Below are 26,514 nucleotides of genomic sequence, written 5' to 3'. Positions count from 1 at the left end.
GAAGAACGCACTGGGCAAAGTTCAATTTTTGTAAAGCTCTACTAATATCACATGTGTATCAGTCAGTGAGCTGGGGGTTACTAGTTTTTGTTCTGCTCAACAGAGGTTGACTCAGAACCAACCTTTGTAATATTTTCATACTTAAATCAGCTTGGACCATTATTTTCAAAGGTCCCTTTGCAAACATATAACAGGATTTTTTTGCACTTAATTATTTTATTAGTTTAATTTTGTCAGATTTCTAGACTAATTTATGGGTATACAAGACAACCTCTTATTTCCTAAGCATGCTGGACTCTTAGGATGCTTTTTGGACAATTTGGACATTAGCATGCATCAACATCTTTCTGTCTTTTGTTAGCACTTTGCCTAATGCACAGTAAAAAGAAATGCTCTTTTCCTTATATTAAATGCTTTGAAATAAATTAATCGCTGGAGTATGTTAGAAACAATAACCAGACAGAAAAGCAAAATCCCTTTGTATTGTAGAACAACATAAACAAAGATGGCAAAGAAAACTATCACAGCACAAAAAATGTAATTAAATGTTCTTTTATTTTGTCTCCACCCAGGGTGTAAACACACGCTGAGGCACTCATTTATCTCTACAAATCTCTAGCCTTACTATAACATTAATTAAATACAGACTTCGAACTCTAACCCAAGTGTTTTTTAGAAGAAACTTCTGAGTTGTTTTTTTTTTCTTTTATATTTCTGTTTCTAATTATAGTAATACATACAAATACTAGTAGTTTTATGGTGAAGGACAATGGCTGGAGCAGTCTAAAGGCATCTCACAGTAAGATGTTCTACTGGTCATGTCATTGAGTTAGTTTTCTGGTTTTATTTTGTCCCATGCACATACACCTTTCAATTTACATTTTACATAAAAAAGAATTTAATGAACCAGGACAAAAATAACTTAGGATTATATGAAAAATAACTGTAACAAATCATGAAATTATACATACTAGTAGAGAAAAAAAGTGTAATAAATTCTTTTAAAAAAATTTATTTTTTCATGGTATGCAATAGATACGTCTTTAGAGCACATATCAGCCAGACGTACAGCATGGCAAATGGAGTTCATATGTGTGTATATAAGCATGTATAAATATGTAGAATACTGTGTAAGGTTTAGGAAAAACATACTCCCACTTTCTCTTCTCACCAAAGTGCTTTTTGTAAAAAAATGTTACACAAGATGCTGCTTTCTGTACAGAATAAAGGGATTATTTTTTTTTAAATATAAGACCACTCAGCTAATTTTAAATTGTGATCTCTCTCTTTTGTTTTATCTGTTCCTAGGAAATATAAAAAACCCAAACCAAACCAACAAAATTTCACACAAAAAGGTGCTGGTTTAAAAATCAGCTATAATATTACACAGAAAAAACAGGGAATAAACAGTTAAAATGCAATTTTTCACTCATTCACACCTCTTCAAAGAAAGTTGAAAACAAAATTCAATGTGACAGATGGCCTTAGCACTGCAATACTTCAGCATCCGGTATTAGTAAACCATAACACCTCTATTTATGTGTGTGTATATATAAATGTATATATACATAGAAAGGGAGATCCAAGTACACACATGCACTCATACACTCAGCCACGTACACATGCACTTTGAAACTGTATTTTAAACTCCAGTGTAGACCCATTTCTAATGCAGATATAAATAGACAATTTGAGTCTGAAAACAAGATAATTGTATAAAATAATGATGTAAATAATTTCATTAGAATATTATTTAATGTTCGTAGTCTAAAATAACTTCATCTCTTAGATATGAATCCCTTTAGAAAGTTAACAATCCAGCAAGTAAAATAGCAACACAAAAATCACTGAGGCACAAGTATTTGCATATAAGACAGTAACTGGCATTATGCAATGTATTTTCACAAGCACCATTTTTCATTGTAACATGTGACAAACATGATTCCCTATTTAAATACCCAAAACACATGAGATAAAATGATTCTTTTTTAAATAACTGCCCTCAGTGATATGAGCTGATGCCCCAAAGTCAGTCTGACTCCAAAGAGAATAATGAAATAGTTGAAGAATCCTCTTTGTCTTTGATACAGAAGTAAACAAAGGTGTACCTTTTTACAGACTGGTAGCCCACTCTCACACGCTTAAATTGACTACTCCAGCTCCTTCTTTTTAAGATTAAGGCTCATAGAAAGCTGTAATATATATATGAAGGAATGACTGACTGACTTGCAAAATATTCCTTTTTTAAATATAACTGATGAACCTCCGAATTACTAATACCCTTTTTGAATTCTGTATTCCCACTTTCCCTTTGGTCAGGATCTTTCATGATGTATAAGCTCCCTGTTTACTGGACAGCTTGTATATTGAGATACTAGGAAAAGTATTTAAAAAGATTTAAAAGTCAAGGTACTATAGATCTGAGGTCAGCAACAATATTTCAGATTCATACACAGCAAGTGACAAATTCTGGACAACCATGTAATTAAAAGGAACTTGAGAGATTTATATATACAAAAGTATGTATGTACACATACATGCATATGTCCACACTGGGCCTGCTCCTGCCATTACTGACTTAGGTGGAACAAAACATAGCCCTATACCTTTGAAATTTAAGAGTTCAGGGTGCCTAATTATTCCTGTTTAAGCAAGTTATGCATGTGCAGTGGCCACAGAATCAGCTTTAAGATAGGACAAAATTAAAGCTTTATTAAAAAGTGAAACTTGCTGTCAAGGCACTGGGCTAGATCATACACTAATGCAAAAGGACTGTCCTTTTGCCTGTGTATGTTTGGCTGTGTATGGAAGCCTGATGTCACTTAACCCAATGCAAACCACATATAGTAAAAACTAGACCTTCTATTGCAAACTGAAACAGGGGGACACATTCACGTGTGATCTGAGAAACAGAATAAAGGGGGAAGAATTTAGAACAGAATTATCTGTATTTAAGCCATATTACTTCTTATTATACATCATTTATGTGCATGGTTTGTCCATATATTCTTTGCATTGGTTGGATGAAAATCTCTCCATTAAATATCTAAGCACATATGCTTGTATATAAGAATATACTTCATGAATGTAAATCTCAAAAGATTGCCAGTGTTCATAAACATCTGGCTGTAAATTAATCTATGCAACATAATGGGAAATTAAATTATGAATTTAATTCAAACTGCATTCATCAACTCTCAAATGCTTCTCAAGATGAAAAAATGTTTTTACAAGCACATTTAAAAATTTATCTTTCTAGACTGATTTCAGAAGCATAGTTATGGTCTAGCTTGTGAGAATGAACTTTGGATTCTTGTCCTTTTTCTTAAATCAGGTCACATGAGAATATTAAGATGCACATTACACAGTAAGTAGTCCACAAAATATATGAACAGGGATTAATAACCTAAAACCTCAGTCTTACATAATGTAAGAGTTGCTCCCAAGGCATACAGGATCACAGCGATAACACATCTCCACTGCAAAACTCATACATGCCTACCTTTCACAAAAGGCCACCTCGTTTGCTTGAATCCTGGACTAAATTCAAGGACCACAGCCTGACACTGAGTAGAAAAATCAAAACCACAAAACCACTTCAGTTTTACATCTATAAATAACCAGAGGGAACACAGCAAACTTAAGAGTAGTTCTTCTTCCTGAAAAAGTGTTATGGAAATGAAAAATGTTTGGGCAACAAGAATTTAATTGAATCAGTACAGATTGTTTTTAAAAAAAATCTGTGGAATTTAAGGAAGAATCTTTTCTATGGGGTAGTTTAAACCTTTCTATGGAGTACTACAGCATATACAGCAATAAAGCTCTACAATATAATTAAAAATCAAGAGAAAGTTAAAATATTCTTATCTAGCAGCTGGACTAAATATAGACAAAGTCCATGTACCTTCTCATGTAGTGCATTTAACTCTTCTTATTCATTGCATAAAGCACTGGGTCAGAAGGAATATTGGAAAAACATCAATAGCCATATTGTATGGCTTAAAACACAGAGGGAAGGAAAAGACACCTAACCCGAGGCCTGTAAGAGATCCAGTACCAATGATCTTTGGCTCAAAAAAGAAGCCGCACCAATGCCTCCAATGGGTAGCATCAGGATATATGTCTAATTTCTGTTCCTTTTTGATGCTGGTGTGTGTTTAACTTTGGAAGCATCATATGCAAACAGGTTGTGCAAAGAGCTGTGTGCCTTTGAAATATTGTAATATGCTCTGGCTTTACTTCTTTTCCTTTTTTTTTTTTAAAAAAGGATTTTTCTAAAGCTGTATTCTTCAGTAAGTCCACCCATTCAGCTCGAAAGGATTACATCCAACAAGCAGTTTTCTCATTCAGTCTGTGAATTCCCTTTGATAAATTATAAAGAATAAAGAAGAAAAAAAGTGGAGTTGCTGTACCACAGATGAAAAGAAAAGAAACAATTCCTAAGGTTTTGGCAAAGCTTGCTTTCTCCAAACACTCCTCAGTTGACTGCTTGATTACGTGATGAATGCTCAGTGATTCTTTTTTCCTCTCTATTATGTATGTATATCAACCCATATCCCCATACATACATTGCAGTTTCATAGAGAGAAAAATTTTGTAGAGCAGTATCAGCAGGGCAAGATGAAATGGAATCAAGCTCTTGTAACTAGATTTATTTTACTTTAACCTTCAGTGTAGACAGATGAAAACTGGCTTGAACAATGATCCACTGCATTTACTTGTAGGAAATTGCTATCCTCAGGCATGCTGCAAGGTGAATCACCAAAGATACCTATGGGTCCTGCTGGGAAGTCATAAGCTGGAAAAAACACAAAATTAATTAATTAACTAGGGTAACTGTATATCATGGAGAATACCCTAATACTTAAGCAGAGAACTGGAAATGGCTTTTATACAAATAGATAAACAAACCAAACAAGCCAACATATGTATGAAATTAATACTTACATAACTCACTGCTTACCAAGGTGATAAAATTGTGATAATTTTAAAAATAAACTTCATGCTTGCTTATTGAGTTTCATCATAACCAACACATGGTAAGAGGCAACAAAATATGGTAGAGCTCATTCGCTGTAAAGTGGACCCTGGCACAGAAATGACTAACATTTACAAGCAACCGTAGTAAGCACAAGAGTCACTGTTTGCAGAAAAACTCCCATCTTTTGGTTTATCTCTTTACATACTGCAAGATGCCTCTTTGAAGTTATAGGTGCATTGAGTTTTTAAGGCACTCTGAAGGATCAAGACGTAAAAGAGATTTCAAAGCACAGTAATTGTTAAGTGAAATTATCCTGTGTGGAAGGACAGTAAAAGACTTGGACATCAATTGTGTGTAGGCCCTAAAATTAGGCCCACTGTCTTGTGCTGATTCTATCTGCACATAGGTAACTTCGATTTTTCCAGAGCGGCATGCAAGCCCCCCTTTCAGCTAGGGACTGCAATTTTCAGCTAGGCAGAGACTAAGTCAATCAAGAGTGCACAGAATAGTAGGCACCCAGGTAGTTCTTGTCGTGGAAATGTGAGTAAGTGAAATTCAAGACTGTGAAAAATCAAACATGCATGAAGAAAATCAGTGGTTTGAATTATCTCAGGTCCCTGCTACAATACTCACAGCAGAGTGGAGTGGCTATGCAAATATCACATAGGGCTCAAAGGACTGTATTCCAAAGCAAACGCACGAGCTAGTGACTGACCGCTACCAGTCAGAACCTTGAGAAGCCCTCAGCAGTGTGCCGTCTGTACACAGGCCAGATGTTACTGTGACCCATGGTGACTGGGCCCCAGCACCAACCAATACACAAAGGTCTGAAAACCATCTCCTCTTTGCAAAGGCGCAAGTCTGTCATGATAGGTCCCAGTCACATATAGAGGTCAAGCAGATCTGCCAGTCTGTACTACTTTGCATACAAACTGTATGCAACTGTCCACAAAGTCCCCAACTATCATTTACCTGTAACACCAGAATGAGCTGAAATAGTTCTATGGAAAATGCCAAGCTCTGCCTGGTCCCCTGATGTGGGAACTAAGCAGTCTTCAAAAGGAGGAACCATATTGCAAGAATCACCATGTTGCATATTCTTCTGAGTGTCAGCATAATGTGGAGGGTTGAAAGTCTGAAGCTGCCCAAAACCTACAACAAGGAGAAGAAACTGGTCAGTAAAAGACCTGGACAGAGATACAAGAGATAGCATGTGGAACCGTGGCCATGAAAATTATAAAAACCTCAATTGTAGCAGCACCAGGACTTCATTTATTTTCCATCAATAAAGCAGCTTACATATGAAGCTAAGACTTCCTCCAGTTGCTACTAATTCTGAATACAATCCAATTCATGGACATCCTGATTCTAGCATGACTTCTGAGAGGCACTGCCTGGCTAGTAGCTGAAATTTTTCAGGAAATTTCTCCCTTTACTCTGCAGTCCTGCTGTCTGAACTGGTACTCTCCAGATTTTACATTGGCCTGCTGCTAGAAAAAACTAAGAAAATACTTGATCCAAAATTAAGGAACAATACCTAAGGTCTGAATAAAATCTGGAGGCCTGTCACTGATGCCGAGACAGCTGGCTGATAGTGGGGACATGCATACGAGACTCAGAAGGGCTGCTAGCTGGTGATCCATGGAGCCTGCTGTTTCTGCATACAGCGTGAGTCTAACCCACTCATTTGTAGCAATGAGTCCATATGGAAGAGAACCAAGACCACTGTGTCACATGACATAAAAAATCCCCACCAGGGTTTTTGTTCTTCAAGTTGTTTTTTGTTCCTTAAGTGGTATGTGAAAGAGGCATATAAGCAATGAGTAAATTCACATTGAATCCATACCAAAACAGGGACATCTATGCAATCTAAGAAGCACAGACGGATGTTCTGCAGTAGGTTGGCCAGATTTTTCTCATGGAAGGAGGGTCTTCTCTCCCCTTTAAGAAAATTATGCTAGTCTAATCTTTGGAGATTTTGCTCAGAGTCTGAAGGATGGCTTTTATAGGTAAATGACTTGGTATGCATTTATTTCTGTCTTCTATAATATGTTCTTAGAGTATATATCAGAAATGAAACCGTTACAAATTCAGTATTACAATATATACATATTTTTTCTTTTAAGAACAAATGTGAATCAAGCTTCTCTCTGCCAGTGCTGTGGCTTCTTGTTCTCACCACTCTCTTTCCATGCATAAAGGAAAAAGGAAAAAGACAGTGCATTACCTCCAAGGTGTTACACAGAAATTGTATTGACTATCCAAAAATAGGCCCAGGAGTGATACAGCCTCTGAAGATTTTATTAGCAAACAGCTTATTGCCTAAGGGCTGGTGTGCTGTTCTCTCAATGAAGAATATGTTGTGGTAAGTTATACCAAGACACCACTGTCAGAAAAATTACACCCTACCTCAGAAAGCATCTTAAGGAATTTCCTGTGTCTCAAGTGTATTCCAGAGACATTACTGTCAATAGAAAAAGCTGACATGCAGGGCTGCTTCCTCTAGCCAGTCTAGTTAACCAACACCCATCTGACAAAGTCCTTCCAGCTGAACTTCCTTTTAGTGTAGAAAGATCAACAAAAAGCAACAACAAGAAAACCTTCCCTAAACACTTAAAACATTAACAACAGAAAAAAAGGTAAAAAAGGCAGAAAAGAGGGGTTGAAAAATACCATTTAGTGCATCTTCTATATTTAAACTCCGTACTGCAGATACTGGCTTACAACTCAGGAACTTGAATTACTCCCCTCTCCTTAGGCATCTGTTTATCGTCTGTTGGACATTATAAAAAAGGAGGAAACCTTGTGATTATACCTTCAGTATAATCACAGAAACCTTTCAGTGATTATAAATATTCACGTATTTGACTTCAAAGAGCATTTAGTACTAGGAGGGAATGAGGAATCCTAATTTGGATAGTTACAGGGCCAGCCAACTCAAGTTCATCCGTCCACGTATTTAGGAATTAGCCTCTGTACATCCATACTGTGTAATTAGGAAAGCATACTTATACCAGACATTTAGCTTTCATGCCTGAGATCGACTGATGTCCTTGAGCAGGACCAAACCACAAGCAGTAAGCAAATTAATTGATAGGATTAAAAACTCATCTCCCTCCCTAAAAGTAATGAGATGTTTGGGTGAGTAGCATATGACAAAAGGCCTTTGGGTACCATTTAACAGTTCAGAAAGATCAAGGAGAACTCCCAGAAGATAGATTATAAGCGGAGAAGATCCTTTTAGGAGAAGCATGAGACATGGAATCACAACCTATCTGCATTTGAGAGCGACATGTCTAAATATCTTGCGTATTGTATGACACCTGAACATAACTATTGGCCTATTCATCCATTACTAGTAATCAGCAATGTCTTGCATAGGGCATCTAGTTTTAACTTCTGAATAAAAAATATTTTAAAAATAAAGATTTTATATTGGTGTGGTTTCACACTGCAATCCAAATAAACTTTCCAACCTCAAATTGCTTTACAGGGATAGTTTACGCTTAGAAACATGTTATGAATATAAGCCACGTGGCAAACATTTTCTGGATTGTGGCTAGGAGCTAGGTGTATTTCCATTAAATTTCCTATGCAAGCATGCACACAGGGCTGTTGTTTACTAAAGCTGCACTAAGTGTTTATGTACAGATAATGCATTTTCATAAGTAAAGCTGGAGAAAGGAGAAGGATGCAGTGGAAAGCATGCTGTATCACTTTATGTGACATAACTGATTTTCTGCCAAGCAGGAGGAAGGATGCATGATTTAGGAGTTTCGTGATTCTATTATTTTTTCTTTAGACTAGTTTCTGTGGTCTCCAATGGCAAAACACATGCATAATATGTGCTTGAATTGAAACAGAAAACTTAGTATTTTAAAGCATCAGAATAGGCCAGGACTATGGACAGAAAAAAACAGTCTGAACCTGCACCCAGGAACTCAGAAAAGGCCTTATGGGGAGGTCTAGCTAACAATGGTGAGCAAAACCATAGTATTTGCATTTTATTTAGTAGACTTGAAAGTTACTTCTGTGTCCACACAGTAAGATAAATGCCTACTTTACAAATAGATAACAAGAATTTAGCTCAGGCAAATAGTTACATAAAAGAACACTGAAACAATTGTCAGTCTTGTGTCTGAAAACCTGCATGAAATAAAGTGTATTTTGACTTCATACAAAAAAAAGGGGAAAAAAGAGGAAAAAGAGAGAAAAAAAAAAAAGAAAGAAAAATAAAAAGTGGGAGTACAGTTCCTCTTCCACAGCAGGCACAATTTGCATTCTGTGCTCACTCTAGAAAGGCTGAACACTCAGTCTTCATTGTCTTTGGCAGGGGCTGTGAGCACTTTGCAGCCCTAGCTGTAACATGACAGTTTCAATCTTTTTTTCCCTTTTAAACATTAACTGCAACAACACTGAGTCAGACTGCAAAGCATCTTAGGAATTTACAACCCATCAATCCTTAAATATTCAGTCCTGACATTTAAGAATCAGTTGCAGTAAAATAAAATTGAAAGAAAAAACAACAGCAATACAACACTGGACTTGGAAGCTACATAGCTATTGACAGTTTTTGCCTCCTTAAAGATGTTTTTAAATCAACTTTTCTCTCAACCAGCAATAGGACACACTGTACAAGTTTACTGTTGAGTCAGTCTAGTTACCAGAAACAACCATTTCAATCTAGAGTGGTCTGAGCCAGCTGGCAAGACCCTTCAAGACACATGCTGAAATGTCCTTTCATGTCGCTCTGTGCTCATTCTCTATTTGTGCCTTTCTCCCAGCATCCTGCTCTTGATGCAGAATAATCTGGCAGTAACTTTGACTATGGCTAGCTGAAGTCTTGGCAGAAAAACTACTTACTTGGGGGTGACCTAATGCGAGTCACATCCTCTGTGTTTGCTCATTCCCTACTTAAGCAAAAGCATATTGTCTAGCAAAGTCTTACAAGCTTTGACCCATTGGTACATTAACTGCTACATGGCAGAAAGAACCAGAGAAGTGCAAAAAGCACTTTTATCAACTGATAAAGCCCCAAATAACTTTTTAAGATGGAAAGAGAGCACAGGAAATTAATTCAACTTTCCTAGATACATGTTCTTTTCATGATTCAGTGTCATAAATACCTGTCTTGTAAAATGGAGAGCCACAAAGAGGAAAGAGCAGAACAAAGCACACATCATTCTCTTCCCCTCAGTTACTTAGCACTATTCAAAATGTCTTTGTCCACCTCTGCAGTGCATCAGGTCACAGCGTAGAAGTCTTTGAACATGTTACAGCAAAATCTAAACTGGTATCAGGAGCTCTTCCCTTTATTCATATGGAGCCACGCCCAAGATCATCGACACTACTGCTGAATATAGGATAACATAAAACCATATGCAATTCAGGCCCTAGACCCTGACCATAGCTGGCTCCTCATTTGAGATTATCTGTTAAAGAACTACCTGTAGCATCAGTTTTCTGTCTTCATGCAGCATTGGAAAAATAAAAAAGGCGAACAGGTTGGCTAATGAAGTTCCAGCAACCGAACTTTTCTTCTCAAGACTGCAACTCTGGATTTTATCAGTTGCTGTGTTATTAAGATATTTAAAACACACACACGCACAAGCTTACGTCAATTGTGTTTCTTTGAACCAGTACACTATAGTCAAGGTCCATAATGTCAAAAGACAGAATAAACACTTATTTTTTCTGGCATGATAGCATTATTTCCTTAGGAAAGTGAAAAATTTTAAATATGATAAGTAAAATAGATTTATACTGCAAGAATCTCTTCTAAAAGCAAGAAGTTCTTGTTCTTTGTCACATACCAGCCTTGCCCTGAGAGATACTGAACATCTGAAAATCCCAGGTACCAGTCCACCTCAAATTCACAGCTGAAATCATGATCCACATAAGTTTGTGACAGAGTCCTGATCCCATTGAACTGATATGGACAAAGATTTCATTACAGATATCTAATGAATGACTGCCACAATTGTAATTTCCATAAGGTAGGATGTTTCTGATGGACATCTATTTCCTCCTCAGTCAGCTCTCTGCCTGGCACCACAAACAGAGAATATTTTCTAAAGAAAATCATTATAACTGCCATTAAGAAATACACATCGGGGGTCAGCAGTCTTTAGTGCTAAGGTATGTCAAAAATACAGCTGTCTTTGGCCTGAACTACTTCAAAATAGCATTCCTCTGCAGTATATTTCTACAGTTTCCACCAGGTGAGTTACACAAACGTCACGTAATCATTTGGTACCATCTGAGTGTGAAGAACAAAAGGAAAAGAAAGAGTAAGACAGAGATATGAGTTATGTATTGTGCTGCCAGACTGACTTGCAAATGTGAAAAGCTACAAATGTTTCTATTTATTTAAATCTGATTATTTGAAATTAAAAGATAACTGTTACCAGTAGAGCTGCCTGTATAGATACACTAGCATAGCTAACTCATATCAGCTAACAATTTTTTAAAAGAAATAGCAACTTTTTTTCACTGAATATTTTGCATGACTTTTCTATTTCTTGCATTATTCACCCAGCATTGGTTATCAGCTTAACTCACAAACACAAACGACATGAGTTACAGGCACAATTTTAAAGGACAGTCAGGTTTCTAGTGCAAAAATATTCAGTCTCAGAAGCATCCAAAATCAAGTCAGCTACATCCATGCCCAAAGGAGTTTTACCTCACTCTATACTGTAAGAAGCTCACTCGCTGTGGAGGAGGAATTTCTGTTGCCGTTCTTTTCTTTCATACCTCATGCCTCTCTTCTGACTTGTCTTGCAGCAGTACCTTATTCTTGCAGCTGCTAGTGCACGGCAGATGCCTTTGTCTTCAGGTACCTCTGCCGAGATCCCTGTAGCTGTTCTCAGCTGAAAAGACTCACCAGTGCAATACAGGTCCTGGACCAATTGTTGCAGATTTCTAGTACCTGTACTGTCTTCTATTCTGTCTACAAAGACACAGTACAATGGTGTACAGTGGTGTACAATGGCATCAAGCTGGGAAGTCATCACGCCAGTCTCCAGTTCAGGATAGTTTAAGATTTACTGCATATGGTAATCCAATAAAAGACACTACTGTCTAATGAAAGGAAAGAAGCGCTTCACTTAAGCTCAGTCAGTTGTCTAACATCATCACTTCCAAACATCCCACGCAGCAAAGGAAATTGTGATTTTCACAAGAGAAAGGAAAGTGAATATATAGTCTATTATATAACATTAACCAAGGCAGTAAAAAGCCCTCTCTGACATTACTGTGCATCTGATGCTGAGAATCACTCTGAACTAATAATGAAATTTGAACACTAAACAATGTTCTTCCAAGAAAAAGAAGTTTCACAGCACAAGTAGATATTAAATGTAAGAGGCTTGTCAGTCTTGGATCTCCTGCATAATTTCTTTCTAAAGGATAGTGCTCAGAGATTTCCATGAGTTTTAAGATGCTTAGGCTTTCAGTAAGGGAGTCTGTTTAGAACTTGTTTTCTTCAAAAAGCTTTTGGACAATGAAACTCTTTCTTCCTCAGTACAGACAATTCAAATGGAGTTGACAAGTTTAAGAATACATATTAAGACAAAGATATCACCATTGTTTGGTAGCAGACTGAGCTGAAGTGGCTATAGCTACAGCACTTTATACCATTAAAAGGCAGGTTCTGAACTGTATACCAACTAGTCCAGGCTGATGAGGTAACTCCATAGTGTTTTTCTACATTATAATGATGTGACCAAAGAAGATGGCAATCTTTGTATTGCTGCTGGGAAAACACAACCAAGAACTCTTGAAACATTTGTTTTTGAGAGGGAGAGTTTAGGCAAGCCTTTCAGGCACACAGGGCAAACACTTTCAGTGTAGCACACAGGAGTGAGAGAGATGTGCTTAAGTTGGAGGGAGTACATTCTGAACAATACCTCTTATAGCAAATATAGGTTACTTAATCTTTGAAAGAACATTTAACACCCAAATGTGGCTATTGTATTGCAATGTGTTATATCTTTCAACACTAAATAAATAAATAAATTAAAAGTTCAGCCCACATTGTCTTCCTACTAGTTTTAAGTGCAGAGATCTTTACAAGTGCAACTGAGTTGCTATCCATACGTATGTAATTCCTGTCAGCAATGTCTCTTTTTAACATAGGTTTTCCGAGGACAGGGAGGCAAACACAGTAATGCTAATGTGGGGTTAAGTAAAGTACGGGTTTGAGGTCCAAGCCCTTGGCGTTATCAGGTTTTTGGTCCACTCAGAAGATAGCATTAAGCTCTACCTTAAATTTGGATTTGGAAAAGGGCTTCAGTCCATATGTGACATCAGCCCAGATGAGGGTCTCTACTGGGCCTTCATCCTATCATGGTTTTAATGACTCATGTATTTTGTCCTTTTAAATCCTCTTTGGACTGTAGCAGAGGAAGACAGGACCACAGTAGCATCACTCTGGTATGCCCTAAAGAGAAGACGCCCAAGCAGACATGGAGCTTGCTGCACCGGTCAGTGCAAATCCTGTGTGGAGCAGCAACTAATCCAAGATGATCAGTGAGCCTCTGAGAGGCAGGATTCTTTGGAAACTGTTCAGCTTTGGAGCAACTGGTTGTGATCCTGGCTTCTACAATTACTGAAGCTCCTGTGACCATGACAGGAAGAGAGCGGTAAAGCCACCTATGCACTCAAAGACAATTTTTGCTTTAGGCAGGAAGACAGACTTTAATGTCCGGATGCCTTTCTGAAAGATGAGTTCTTGCCAAATATTCAGCATAAAAGGGAACTAAGTAAAAGGTTGGAAATAGGAAGGCTAACTTGAGCCCTTCATACCCATACACTAGGAATTTATTGGACTTGTTCTGTCATGTCTTCATATATGTCATATGACAATGAACAGTACATTAATAAATTTCATTCTGTACTCAGCTGGCTCTAGATTATTTGTGCAACTTTAATCAGAGAATAGAGAAAGCCAACAATAACTCTTTACATCTATTGGTAAATTTCATGTTCTAGCACTAACCAGTGATGTACAGGATTGCCAGCTCCTGGAAGAAAAGTACCTGGCTCAGATCTGCTCATGTGTGGTCTAGTATGACAAGAACAAAGCAGGACTGGCACCTTCCTTTCTCTCTCTTACTCTCATAAACTCTTCAAGATGCCTCAGTGTCCTGTCTCATCCCTTTGCTTCAAAAGACTGCTTCCATCAGTGGAAGAAAATAAAAGAAGCCTTAGTGTTCTGAAGATGTTTCCTTGTGGCCCTACCCACAGCTACAATCCCTTCAGAAGTAAATCAGCTCCAGCGTGGCCCTACCCCTGGCTGCCTCCAGGGCTGTACCTGCTCTGTCGTGGGCTTATTCACGGCCACACACTTTGAGGTGCTCCAGCATGACTCACGCACAGCCACTGATGCTTCAAGGTGAACCTACTGCAGTATGGACTTATCCACAGCCACAGATGCTTCGAGGTGTACCTTCTCCAACATGGGCTTGCTCTTGGGCCACAGTTCCTTCAGAGGTGTATCTGCTGTGGCACAGACATAATGATGGCCACAGACGCTCCAAGATATACCTGCTTGGGCATGGACTTATTCATGGCCACAGGTGCTTTGGGGTGTCCTGCTCCTACACGGGCTCATCCACAGGTCCCTTTGACTTGAGTTCACACTGGAGTTCCAGCCTGCCCAGTACAGCAGCACAGAAACAGCAGCGATGCCCTGGCCACCTGCCAGCCCCGGCGCATTGCCATGGCTGTTATCAGAATGTTCCCGGGCACAGCACGGTGAGATGACAAGCAGTACAGCAGTACAGCAAGCAGCGAAAGCAAGAAGCAGCCAATAACGAGCACTAGGCTCTAATATTACTGTAAGGCGAGCAAGCCCCATGGCCAGCACAGAAACCTGCCCCTTAATAGCTAAACAGCAATAACAGCTATAAATTCAAACTAGCACATTCCAGTCAAATCTGTTGTTATCTCAAACCCTTCGAGCCCCATGTTGGGTGCCAAAAAGGACTGTTGTGGTTTAACCCAGGTCGGCAACTCAGCACCATGCAGCCACTCGCCCACTCCTCCTACCCAGAGGGGTGGGGAGGAGAATCGGAAAGGAAGGTAAAACTCAAGGGTTGAGGTAAGAACAATTTAACAGGTAAAGCAAAAGCCACACACACAAGCAAAGCGAAGCAAGGAATTAATTCACCACTTCCCACGGGCAGGCGGGTGCTCAGCCATCCCCAGGAAAGCCGGGCTCCATCACACATAACGGTTACTTGGGAAGACAAACGCCATAATGCCAGAGGTCCCCCCCTTCCTTCTTCTTCCCCCAGTTTATATACTCAGCATGGCATCATGTGGTGTGGAATACATCTTTGTCTAGTTCAGGTCACCTGTCCTGGCTGTGTCCCCTCCCAATGTCCCCTGCCCCTCCAGCCCTCTCGCTGGCAGGGCCCAAGGAACCGAAAAGTGTTGACATAGTTTAAATATTACCCAGCAACAACTAAAAACGTCTGTGTCCTACCAGCATTGCTCTCACATCAAATCCAAAACACAGCACTACACCAGCTACTAAGAAGAAAGTTAGCTCTATCCCAGCTGAAACCAGGACAGATATCTATTCTGATAATTCTCAGGAAGCCTGATCAAAAAGTAGAATCCCAAGGCCTATGAAAGTCCAGTGTGCTATGTACCTTGTATATGTAAATATGGCAAATGATGTATTTAAACAGTTGAAAGGAAACAGCATTACTTACTGCTGTCAACACATTTCTGAAATGTTAACATAATTACCATTCAAACTCCATACCAGCTAGAAAAAAACCCAAAACAACCTAACATTGTTTTCAGCTGCTGTTAATTTTCTTCTTGGCTACAGAAGTTTATACTTGGTTGAACAAAGAGGGAGACAGAAGTCTTGCAGAAGCTGTTTCCACAGTGCAAGCAGGAACACAGCTGTAAGAGATGTATGCTAATAAAAGAAGAGGTCTCAAACATTCCACAAGTGCAAGGGAAAAAAATACTCCACCTCTTGAAAACCTGGTAACACTTTATGTGTAAAGTCAGGAGGGAGTAGAAGCCTAACATTAAAAAACTAAAAGCAGAGGCCATCACAGAATTATTTGCAGTTCTATTTCAACAACAGCTCTGAAAATGTCTGAAGAGAAACACATAACTCCATAATAAGATGAGCAACAATTAACTAAGCTAAGAATTTTAAGGAAGTCTGAAGGCAGGGCCCTGAAGGCTGCTTTCCAGGGTCTTTCAAAAGGAAAGGTGCGTTGAAATAGCAGCACCAGCCCTTGAAGCATTTCATTTGAAACGAAGCAGCAGTGATAAACAACTAACATCGGTGATGAAGATTCTTCCTTCTTACCTGGGATGTGGAGTCTATTTGGTTGAAAAGAAGGATTTGCTGCTGGCTGGTATGTCTTTAGAGGCATTCCTGCAGGCTGTTGAAGGTGGGGAGGTTGCGGAGTCTGTCTCTGCATCACGTGATGTGGAACTGAAATTCTCTGGGGGCTGATGTGGTAAGAAGGAGCCAGAGCAACAAACCTAGGAGTTCAGAAACACAAAACTGTAAAAAACCCAATAGATAAGAGCTAGAGACTGTTTCTACTTTACTCAGTTCACTGTAATGCTTAGCACTTAGCATAGATACAGATTTCCAAAAGCCCAGATACGGAGAAATTTTCAAATGGTGACATACCATTAGATTTGGCAACTGAGAAATTAAAATAATTTTAATTGCACCTTTATCATGGAAAACTCCTTTTAACTTCTGTGGGTGTGCTTAAGTCTTAATGGGAGGACCTGATGTGGGATCTGATTTCTGAGGCATTGCCAGCTGTCTCATTGAAAGCTTTGTATCATCTGTATCTGTCAATAAATAGCTGTACTTCCTTACTGGAAGTGAGCAGTCAGTTCTGGTCATTGGACACTGCGGAGTCAGATATTAGGTTCAGGTTTCAAGTTCTAGAAATCTTTTTCTGTTACATAAAGCTATTTAAAAAAAAAAAAAAAAAAAAGCAATCTGAAGCCAATACAATGTAAATGAAGGCAAGTGTAAACCACTTACAGTTGGGCAGAGTTTGACCCCGTCAAAATGTTGATCTAGAATCAAAGCATAAACTTACAAATCTGGCAGAAGAGAACAGTTCAGACTGAACCTGGCGGTGCACCTGCCACAGAGGTTGTTCACTTCAGGGGTATGTTTTGCCAAGCACTGGCACTACAAGGACACACTACTCTGAGGATATTACATGAGGGTCTTTTACAGACTTCTTAAGTTTAACTTTTCTACATTTCCTTCAAATTGGGTACCTCAAAGTACACTACAAATAGGTGCTACAGACATTTGTGCAGGTGGAAAGTTGAGGTTATAAGAGCTCTGGTCTGCACCCCCAATGAGCAAACAACTACCCACTTCACCAATGGGATCCAATTAGTAAATGAAAGCTCAGCCTGGGCTCAGCTCAATACAACAAAAGGTGCAATAGCGCTAGTAGCACTACAGAACTGCTACAGAACTGCAACCTTCTGGACAGGTTGTAACTGCATTTAAATCCAAGACACCTGAGATCTTTTATGTTGAAGCTCAGAATCTGTATCTGACACATATTATCTGTGTGATTATGAATTAATTTGAAACCTATTTACTATATTTCTGGTAGATCCATAACTTAAATTTGGAGTATAGCAAGTGTCAACTTTGCATGATTTTAAGACAGTCTTTTATTACTACTATTATTTAAAAAATCATGGGATATCATCCTCTGTGTTTTCAAAATTAATTTGTGAATATTAATTTCTGAAAAACTGTTTTAACCAGCAGCCAACAACCGGGGAAAATCTTTTTCAAAACTTACAGTGGAAGCACAGTTTTACAGATTTCACATTGGTTTTAACATCTGAAAAGCCCTCTTAATAACAACAACAATAATAATAATACTTTTATTTTAAAAATATTGAAAATTTTTGATGATGATGATGATGCACTGCTTTGTATAGCCAGACAGAACTCCTTTTTTGGCAGACTGTAGTGACCTTTATTATGATTTATTAATCACTTAATGAATCCCTGGCTTACTTATATTGGTGACTATAGTTACCTACTTTTACCTCCCTTGTGCCTAACAAAAAAACCCTTGGACTTGTCTCAGTCCAGATTTGTCCCTGAACAAATAGTGTGTTACTGAGGGTACTTCAAATTTAATTTTGTTCCGGAAACAATCAGGACCATCTTGTAACCACTTGGAAACTGCCATCAAGAATTGTGGTCAAGCCCTGGAGCCGATGCAATTAGGAATCAGCCAGATTTGCAGAAAGGTGCCTTTCCCCTAATGCCTGCTGGACACAAAATCATAGCAGGAATGCTTCTGGAGCCATCAAGTAGTTTCCCCTTTTCCAACAGTAGCCAGGGAAAAGTGTCCTGCTGGGGAATGAGTAGTTAAAGGGACAGAGTGCACCCTCAGCCAGTTTGCTGATGACACTAAACTGGGAGCAGTGGCTGATACCCCAGCAGGCTGCGCTGCCATTCAGCAGGACCGGGACAGGCTGGAGAGCTGGGTGGAGAGGAACCTCATGAAGTTCAACAAGGGCAAGTGTAGGGTCCTGCACCTGGGGCGGAACAACTTCATGCACCAAGTAGAGGATAGAGGTTGACCTGCGGGAAGGCAGCTCTGCGGAAAAGGATCTGGGAGTTCTAGTGAACAGCAAGTTGCCCATGAGCCAGCAGTGTGCCCTGGTGGCCAAGGCGGCCAGTGGGATCCTGGGGTGTGTGAGGAGAAGCATGGCCAGCAGAGGCAGGGAGGTTATCCTTGCCCTCTGCTCTGCCGCGGTGAGGCTGTGTGTGGAGTGCTGTGTCCAGTTCTGGGTTCCCCAGTTCAAGAGAGACAGGGAGCTACTGGAGAGGGCCCAGTGGAGGGCTGCAAAGATGATGAGGGGAGTGGAGTGTCTCCCTTATGAGGAAAGGCTGGGAGAGCTGGGCCTCTTCAGCATGGAGAAGGGAAGACTGAGAGGGGATCTTACTGGTGTCCACAGTATCTTAAATGGAAGTGTCAAGAGCGTGGGGCTAGCTTTTGTCAGTAGTGCCCAGTGGCAGGACAAAGGGCAGTGGGCACAAACTGCAACACAAGAAGTTCCATCTGAACATGAGCAAGAACTTGTTTACTTTGAGGCTGACAGAGCACTGGAACAGGCTGCCCAGAGAGGCTGTGGAGTTTCCTTCCCTGGAGATACTTAAAACCCACCTGGATATGATCCCATGCAACCTGCTCTAGGAGAACCTGCTTTAGCAGAGCGTCATCTCTGGTGGTCCCATCTCACCCTGACCATTCTGTGATTCTGTGATTTGATAGCAAGCAAGATAGACGGCAAAATTAGCAAAGCTTACCTGTTTTGATGAGATTAGTTAAAATGGCACATATATAGGGGTTTTGTTAATGACCAGTACCAGTCATGGCTACATGGAAAAAAGATTTTGCTCTAGTATTTGTTGACTGGAGCTGGCACAATCTAAGCAATATGTGGAAAAGGAAGGGAAGAGGAAAGTTAACAGGTACAGTCATATAGAATAAATAGTGTACTTATATAGCGTTTATAACTATTCATATAGTTTGTTTTAGCACGGCTGGCCACCTGTAAAAGAGTCTTTGATGTGGTAGGGACACAACCTTTCAAGTCTCTGTAGCAAGGATAATATATACAAGGTGTTTTTTCACCTATGTCAAGTGCTTTAAGACTCCTTGGTTAAAGAACTGGCTGTGATGAATTGTCTGGGCATTAAAGGCTCGAAGGGGTTAATTTTGTAGGTGGAGAAAATACTGAGAAGTGGGTGGTAGAGAAATCCTTTTTTGTTAAAATTCCACCAAGCAGAACTGCCATTGCAATCCAAGACAGTGGAGACAAGTATTGTGATATCAAGTTATCACTGTTCAAGCTGATTGGAAACAAGGAAAGCAAGAAGAGAATTACCATTCAAAGCTCTGCCTGACCTATGGCTTTTTGATGGTGCTCCCCTTTTTCCACAGGAATTTGAAAGATTCAATGCCTCAGAATTATCTTGGCTGTTGTTCTTTTAAGCTGGCAGTCTTTCATTTGATTTCATGCTCCCAGCCTCAGGAAGCTCATGGAAGTACATGACTGGCCCAGCAATATGGGACATTGTACTTATACAGGAATCTCTCAGTGGGCTTCTCCCACCTCCACTGCTTGATGCTTTCCCGAGTTGTCAGCTGCATCCCCTTCAGAGAGCTCTCTGTAGCTAAGTAGACAGCTGCCCTTCCTAAAGGGAGAAGGGAAAGCAGGAAATTTGGTCCAAGACTGGAGCCAACGTGTTCATGACAAGAAAAATTCCAGGTCTCTCATGGATTTCAGTGCCATCTTGAAAGGAATTCCCATTGACTCACTGCCTGCTTCACTTAACCACCATCTGAAAAAGAACAGCATCTCAGAGCTGCAACAAGAAGCTGAGTTTTCCGTGCCTTTTTTTCCCAGGAGATGAGGAAAAGGGCAACAGAAAGAACATAAGGCAGCACAACAGAGCCTTCTGCTGATCTGTCCTCCTCCCTCAATGCTTGAAACCTCACCCTGTGTAAGCAAGGAGCACAGGAAGGGTAGGCAGGATGGGAGACTGTCAGTTTGAGGGCACAACTGGGGAATGATGGATTGCAAGACAGAAGTGAGAACCACTACAGCAAAGAAAACCTGGAGTGACGTATCTTCTTTTTGAGGAAATCCAGAAGAAGTGGCTGATCTAATTGCTATATATGCACACATATGTACACATACATACATACAGTGGAAAGAGTAAGCAACACCAGGAGTTCAAATTTCAAAATGCAGACAAAAATTGTGTAGAGTCATTTAAAAAATCTATAATCACATTGATTTGGCATCTAAAATATAATTTCTGAAATATTGTATTTAGCTCTAATGGTACCATGAATCACCCCTGATGCATCTTCTTTCCTCTCTCAAATTCTCCCTCCTGTGTGGCCATATTCATAGGGTATCAGAAAGCACTTTTCAAATGTGGGTATAAAGATTACCTTGAGTCACCAGAAATAAGTGTAAGGGCAAACTTACTTTAAAAAAAAACCCAAACAGTGTGAAGGTAAAATTACTCTCATCTTTTTTTTTTTTTTGTAGTCAAAGAGAATCAATTTTACCAAATCTTTGAGAGCTGCTAATGTATTCTAGGAAACAGGACTTAAGACTTTTTATTGCCGTTCGATAAATAAGCCAGATGACACCAAAAATGTCTGATACAACCAATTCTTCATTTTAACAGAAAAAATCAAGTTAAGAACCCAAATACCAAATAACCATTCGGGCTGCAGGACAACAGCTCTGTCAGTTTCATATCCCTAGAGGGTTAATATAGTTCCATTTTCCCTATTTGTACTGTTTCAGAGTTGTAGGGAAAAAAGTTGATTCTTGCTAAATCTAGCAAAAGATTATTATTTCATATTACATTAAATTCTGTGTTTCACTCTGCCCAACTAGTAGTTTGCTGGGAAAAAGGTTAATTCCAATTATTTTACAGTTTCCAATAAATTCTGCAAGGGAGTAGGAGCATGACAAAAATAATGACAGCATATTGTACTATAGTTGTAATAGTAGCAGGTAAAGAAAACATTTTCTTTGCTTGGCAACAGCAAATAAAATATTTTCATTGCAACTAAATATTTATATTTAAAATGCATTGAAAAGAAAGCAAACTGCAGCTGCATATAAACAAGGCAAGAGAAGACACAGTTAACCTACCATTACTCTACGCTACACTATGGCACAAAATGCTACTAGCAGGAATTAACTGAGATAGGAACTATGTAAGTATGTTGGATGTAGCTATGTCTTCATCCTCTGCTTTTTCTCAACTTTGCACTAAAAAGTAAAGCATGTGCCATCATTTAGACAACATTAATTCTTATGGCTGCTTTCAATATGCTTCCAAAATGGAAATGGAACATAAAAGCTGAAAATGTTGATTTTTTTATTCTTCAGAGGTCACAGTTTTCTTTGAGCAATCTGGAAATACGATTTATTGGGTTGCTGCTCTGTTAATTGGCTGAGTTCTAATAATTTTTATTGGACTGCAACAGTTTGGGCATATATCCAAATGTTATGTAGTTGACACAGCCAGATCAGCCTTTCATCTCATTTCAGTTGAAGTTTTGGCTGAACAGAATACAAAACCATAGGCTTCCTGTAGCTGGTTGCTGTCTCCAGCAGTGTCCTGTACAGTGCTGCACTTTCTGACATTAAGCGAGGAACAATCTATGCTTGCTCCCTCTTGATTGCCTTTGTATTTCTAGGCAAATTTAGAAAATCCAGGGTGCTGTCTCTGTTCCCTGCTTTAAACATCCCTGTCATTCCACTGTGGTCATACATTTTGGTGTGGCTCCACACTTCATGCTGTGTGTGAGTGAGTTTGCCGCTCCTCAGTCCACTGTCAGTGGGGGAAACATTCTGTTGTAACACAGTACGCTATAACCTAACTTATTGCACTGTAGGTTAGTCCAGCTAGCTATCAAGGACAATCAAATAAACATGGTTTTTAAAAAAAACACTTGCAAGGAAAGCATAACTTTTGCCAAGCATAATTTTGAAAAATCAGATGTTTTCCCCAAAAGTCATGAATGCATTCATTTGACCAAAATAACAAAACCCTAAATTTTTACTTACCTATGATATAACATGTTTCTCTCCAATATTTTTTTCTGTTGCAAATGATTTTTTTTAAAAAAGGAAGGGAACCTTCTCCAATAACAGAAATATTTTGGCCCACACGAAACAAAATCTTTGTCCATCCCAAATTTGCACTTACCAGGCACAGCAATGATTCCACAGCAAGTTTCTATCCCCATGGTGTTTCAGGGGAGTAGATTACATGTGCCTGTAGACTTTAATTTTATATCCCTCATTTCAGTCATTAACAAGTGTCTAAAACCCCTTTTCATGCTCAGGCTTCAGGATCACAGGAAGAGCTATTTCAGATCAAACCAGTGGTCCGTCAAGACTGAAGAAGGGATGGCAGGAAGAAAGAATATCCCACCTGACCACATGCTCTTTGGTGAGAAGAAGAAAAGAGATTTTAAGTGGAGTTTAAAGTGAAATGTAAGGAAGGAAGCTGTAAGCAGACACCTCAATATACAGATTCCTTGGGGACAGAAACACAAATTTAAAATCTCAGCATTTTCTCTGGCTGTGTTGTATTAAGAGAACCCAGTTTCTAGCAAATGCAAAGAAAAGAAGAGTGCCTTTGAAAAACAGAAGCATGGAAACAGGCTGGAGAAAAATTCCAAGCTAGCCTGGCTGTGAAAGGACGTTGTAGTGAGGTGGGTATTGGTCTCTTCTCCCAGGTAACAAGCAAAAGGACAAAAGCAAATGTTCTCAAGTTGCACTAGGGGAGGTTTAGACTGGGTATTAGAAAAAAATTATTCACTGAAAGGGTTGTCAAGCATTGGAACAGACTGAGTTGGAAGTGGTTGAGTCACCATACCTGGAAATAATATTTAAAAGACACACAGATATGGTGCTTAGGGACATGGTCTAGTGGTGGATTTGGCAGTTCTAGGTTAACAGCTGGACTCAGTGGTGTTAAAGATCTTTTCCAGCCTAAATGGTTCTATGACTTTATGGCTCAGGTTCAGGGTTAGACCTGCTGCCCTCCACTCTAGCGTCTGTCACTTATATGTGTCATTTGCTCACTAACAAAAAGTGATAATGGCTTAGCAGACAAGCCTCTGAAGTGCACCATGCCTGGAAAGAAATTACTGTACTGATTTCAAAACCACACTGCTAAGATATTTAACTAAAGACTTTCTTTGAGGCATTTCTTCTTTGAGACTTTCTTCTTGATGCTACATACAAGGGGCTTTCTAATATGCAAAGACTGGATGCCTCAAATCCTTGGTTAGAACTACTCAGAAGCTTTTGCTTCTGGAAGTCTGGCTTGGAGCTACTTATTATTTTACAGCAAAAGCATAAAAGGAATATAACCACACACTCAAGTAAGCAAAAAGAAGCACTGTTGTAGAACTTCTTATAGTATTACAGTAATACTAAACTGAACAGTTCAGCCTGAAGCCCTTCTTTCCAGCTTTAGTCTCTAGAATTTCCTGTCAAGCCAGGATGTGTCATGCTTCAGGGACATACCACTAGCTCTGGTTCACAGGAAGGTGAAAAATCATCTGGAACACCAAGTCCAAATGAAAAATTCTGTTCTGATCTCACATTGGTTAACAGGCTACTTTTTGCACAAAAGCAAGCCTTAAAAGCAAAATGTGTATGTTGGGCAATTAAAAATAAAATAAAATAAAATAAAATAAAATAAAATAAAATAAAATAAAATAAAATAAAATAAAATAAAATAAAATAAAATAAAATAAAATAAAATAAAATAAAATAAAATAAAATAAAATAAAATAAAATAAAATAAAATAAAATAAAATAAAATAAAATAAAATAAAATAAAATAAATTATTTCAAGCATTTGGCACCATCAAGTTTGGGGCACTGAGCTGTACAAGTTAACTATATCATATAAAACCAAAACTTTTAATCTGCGTTTTAATTAGACTGCTTTTTCAGCTTCCTTGAATGCCCATGTCTTCCTTTATTACAAAAATGAGTGAAAAGGAAGCCAAGTACATATTCCGTTTTATACATGTGCTTTTGGATACCATTACCATTTGGTACCTTCATTGAACAGTTGCAGTATTTCATGTTAGGGGAGCACTGAAAATTAGTATCAAAAAGCTGGAACAAACATAAATCTGCATTTTTATTATGCATGTTCTCTCCTTAGATAAATTAACTTTCCTCTTGGATCCAGACTCTCTGTCTGACTTGTTGTCTGTGTACATTGAGTTTTGTACACAGAATGAAGGCAGTGTAAGATCTGGCCCACATTTGCTTCAGTTTTTTGCACTTATAAAGCTTAATGAAGTCCACACTCTCCCTCCCATCATCTAGGTGGAGAAAGGTGCAAAAGAAGCCATCCAATTATTTCTCTATCCCATGGTGCCTGTAGATGTAAGGAAAGTGCTTATTTCCTTCCACTTCTGTCACAAACCTGAGTCTGCTGTCCAGACTGGAAGGGGCATACGACTGGCCCTCAGAGTCACCAAAGCAGCCAGGCCAGCTTAGATCAGCTTCAAGTGCAACAAATGCAGGCTATTGCGGCAGCGAGTGCTGGTCAGCCAGTCCTAGCTCTGGAATGTCCCCAGGTACTCTCAGTGTGTCGGGAACCGCACTGCATGGAGGGGAGCAAATCCCCTGCTTGCACCCCTAAATCCTGCAGTGCTCTCAGTGATGAGATTGGGATAAACAGGATGATTCACACCTTTCCAAGACACTAATTCTGGCACTTTGTATACTGAAGTGTTGGTTTGTTCAGTTCACATTTTCACAGCCATCATCACCCCACAAAGTGGTTCAAATGATGCCTATCTATTCAAGGGCCCCTCAGCAAGTATACTGTATTAGATTCAAGATGCAGATTCTGCATCAGTTTTTCTTCTAAACATTTCCATTAATTTGTACTATATGTTCTGTAATCAAATCAACACTGCTGTAATACTTTGTGGTTTTCTGAATTTAAGTTGCCACTTGTCAAACTACCTAAATGAAGATACTGGCACCTTTTTTAAAAAAATCCAAAGTAGTTCCACGTATGGGAATTAGCACTTAAGGACTTTTTAGAGATAGTATATACAGTTGATGTATGAGAAAGGAGCGTATGGCACTAGCTTTTTGTTACTGTTAATCTGTAGAGTACTGTAGTATCCTGAGGTCAGTAATGCATTCAAGGACTCAACAAGTAAGTCACTCTAAATGTGTCTGCTATGGTCCTACACTAGTAACTGCCACAGAAATGGGCTAATGGGAAAAATAACTGTCAGCATTTAATTTATACCTGTAGTAACTATTGACCTGTCCCTGCCTGTCATGTCAGGCAATTGCTGGGTATGGAGGCTAGACACTTCAGGCACTGGAGAGAAAACTATACCAGGAAGGAAAAGCCTCTGGGTCAGGCAAGAGAGCATGGGCAGCCCCAGAGTTTGCCAGGGCAAGGGAAAAAGTTCAAGACTGTTTGGCCAGGAATGGAGAGGAAGAAATGAACCATGAGATGAGTTCCCAATGATCACAAGTTTCATCTTAGAGTCGCGCACAAAAATCTCAACAATTTCCAGTTGCTCCAGAACTGCCTGAATTCACATGTTCAGTCTGAAATCACAAACTGCTTTCACACCTGTTGTCAATTCCCTGAGCTATCATGTTCTTCCATGTTCCTGATACAAGGGAGAGTGAGTACTGCTTTCCTCCAAAGAAACTATGCTTGCTTATCAGTAATTATAATCTAGTGAATGTTCTTTTCAGGTTTATAATTGGGCACTTTGTGCTCTCCAAATTACTAGCATTTCTGTTACTCAAGGAAATTAAATATTTTTAAATACATTAAGGAAATACAGCAATTTATCATTTAGAGCACTGAAACATAGGCAGATGAACAAAATAATGTTTATGCATCCATATACATAGAGTAAGAATTCAGT

The 26,514-nt window shown here is 39.1% G+C and overlaps 1 protein-coding gene across 1 annotated transcript in view; it reads right to left on the bottom strand.

Moving 5' to 3' along the window:
- Positions 1 to 536: 536 nt before the first annotated feature.
- GLIS3 (GLIS family zinc finger 3) overlaps positions 537 to 26,514 on the bottom strand; it is a 169,795-nt gene continuing 143,817 nt past the window's right edge. The window contains exons 8-10 of the mRNA XM_040578861.1: positions 16,326 to 16,504; positions 5,954 to 6,133; positions 537 to 4,798 (exon numbers count right to left, since the gene is read on the bottom strand). Of these exons, the coding sequence (XP_040434795.1) occupies positions 4,662 to 4,798; positions 5,954 to 6,133; positions 16,326 to 16,504 (496 nt within the window). The 3' untranslated portion in view covers positions 537 to 4,661. The remainder of the gene's footprint in view (positions 4,799 to 5,953; positions 6,134 to 16,325; positions 16,505 to 26,514) is intronic.

The sequence above is a fragment of the Falco naumanni genome, chromosome Z, assembly GCF_017639655.2.
Source record: "Falco naumanni isolate bFalNau1 chromosome Z, bFalNau1.pat, whole genome shotgun sequence".
Lineage (NCBI taxonomy): Eukaryota > Metazoa > Chordata > Aves > Falconiformes > Falconidae > Falco > Falco naumanni.
Note: the sequence above shows the minus strand (reverse complement) of the source record. Positions and strands in the feature narration are given on the sequence as shown.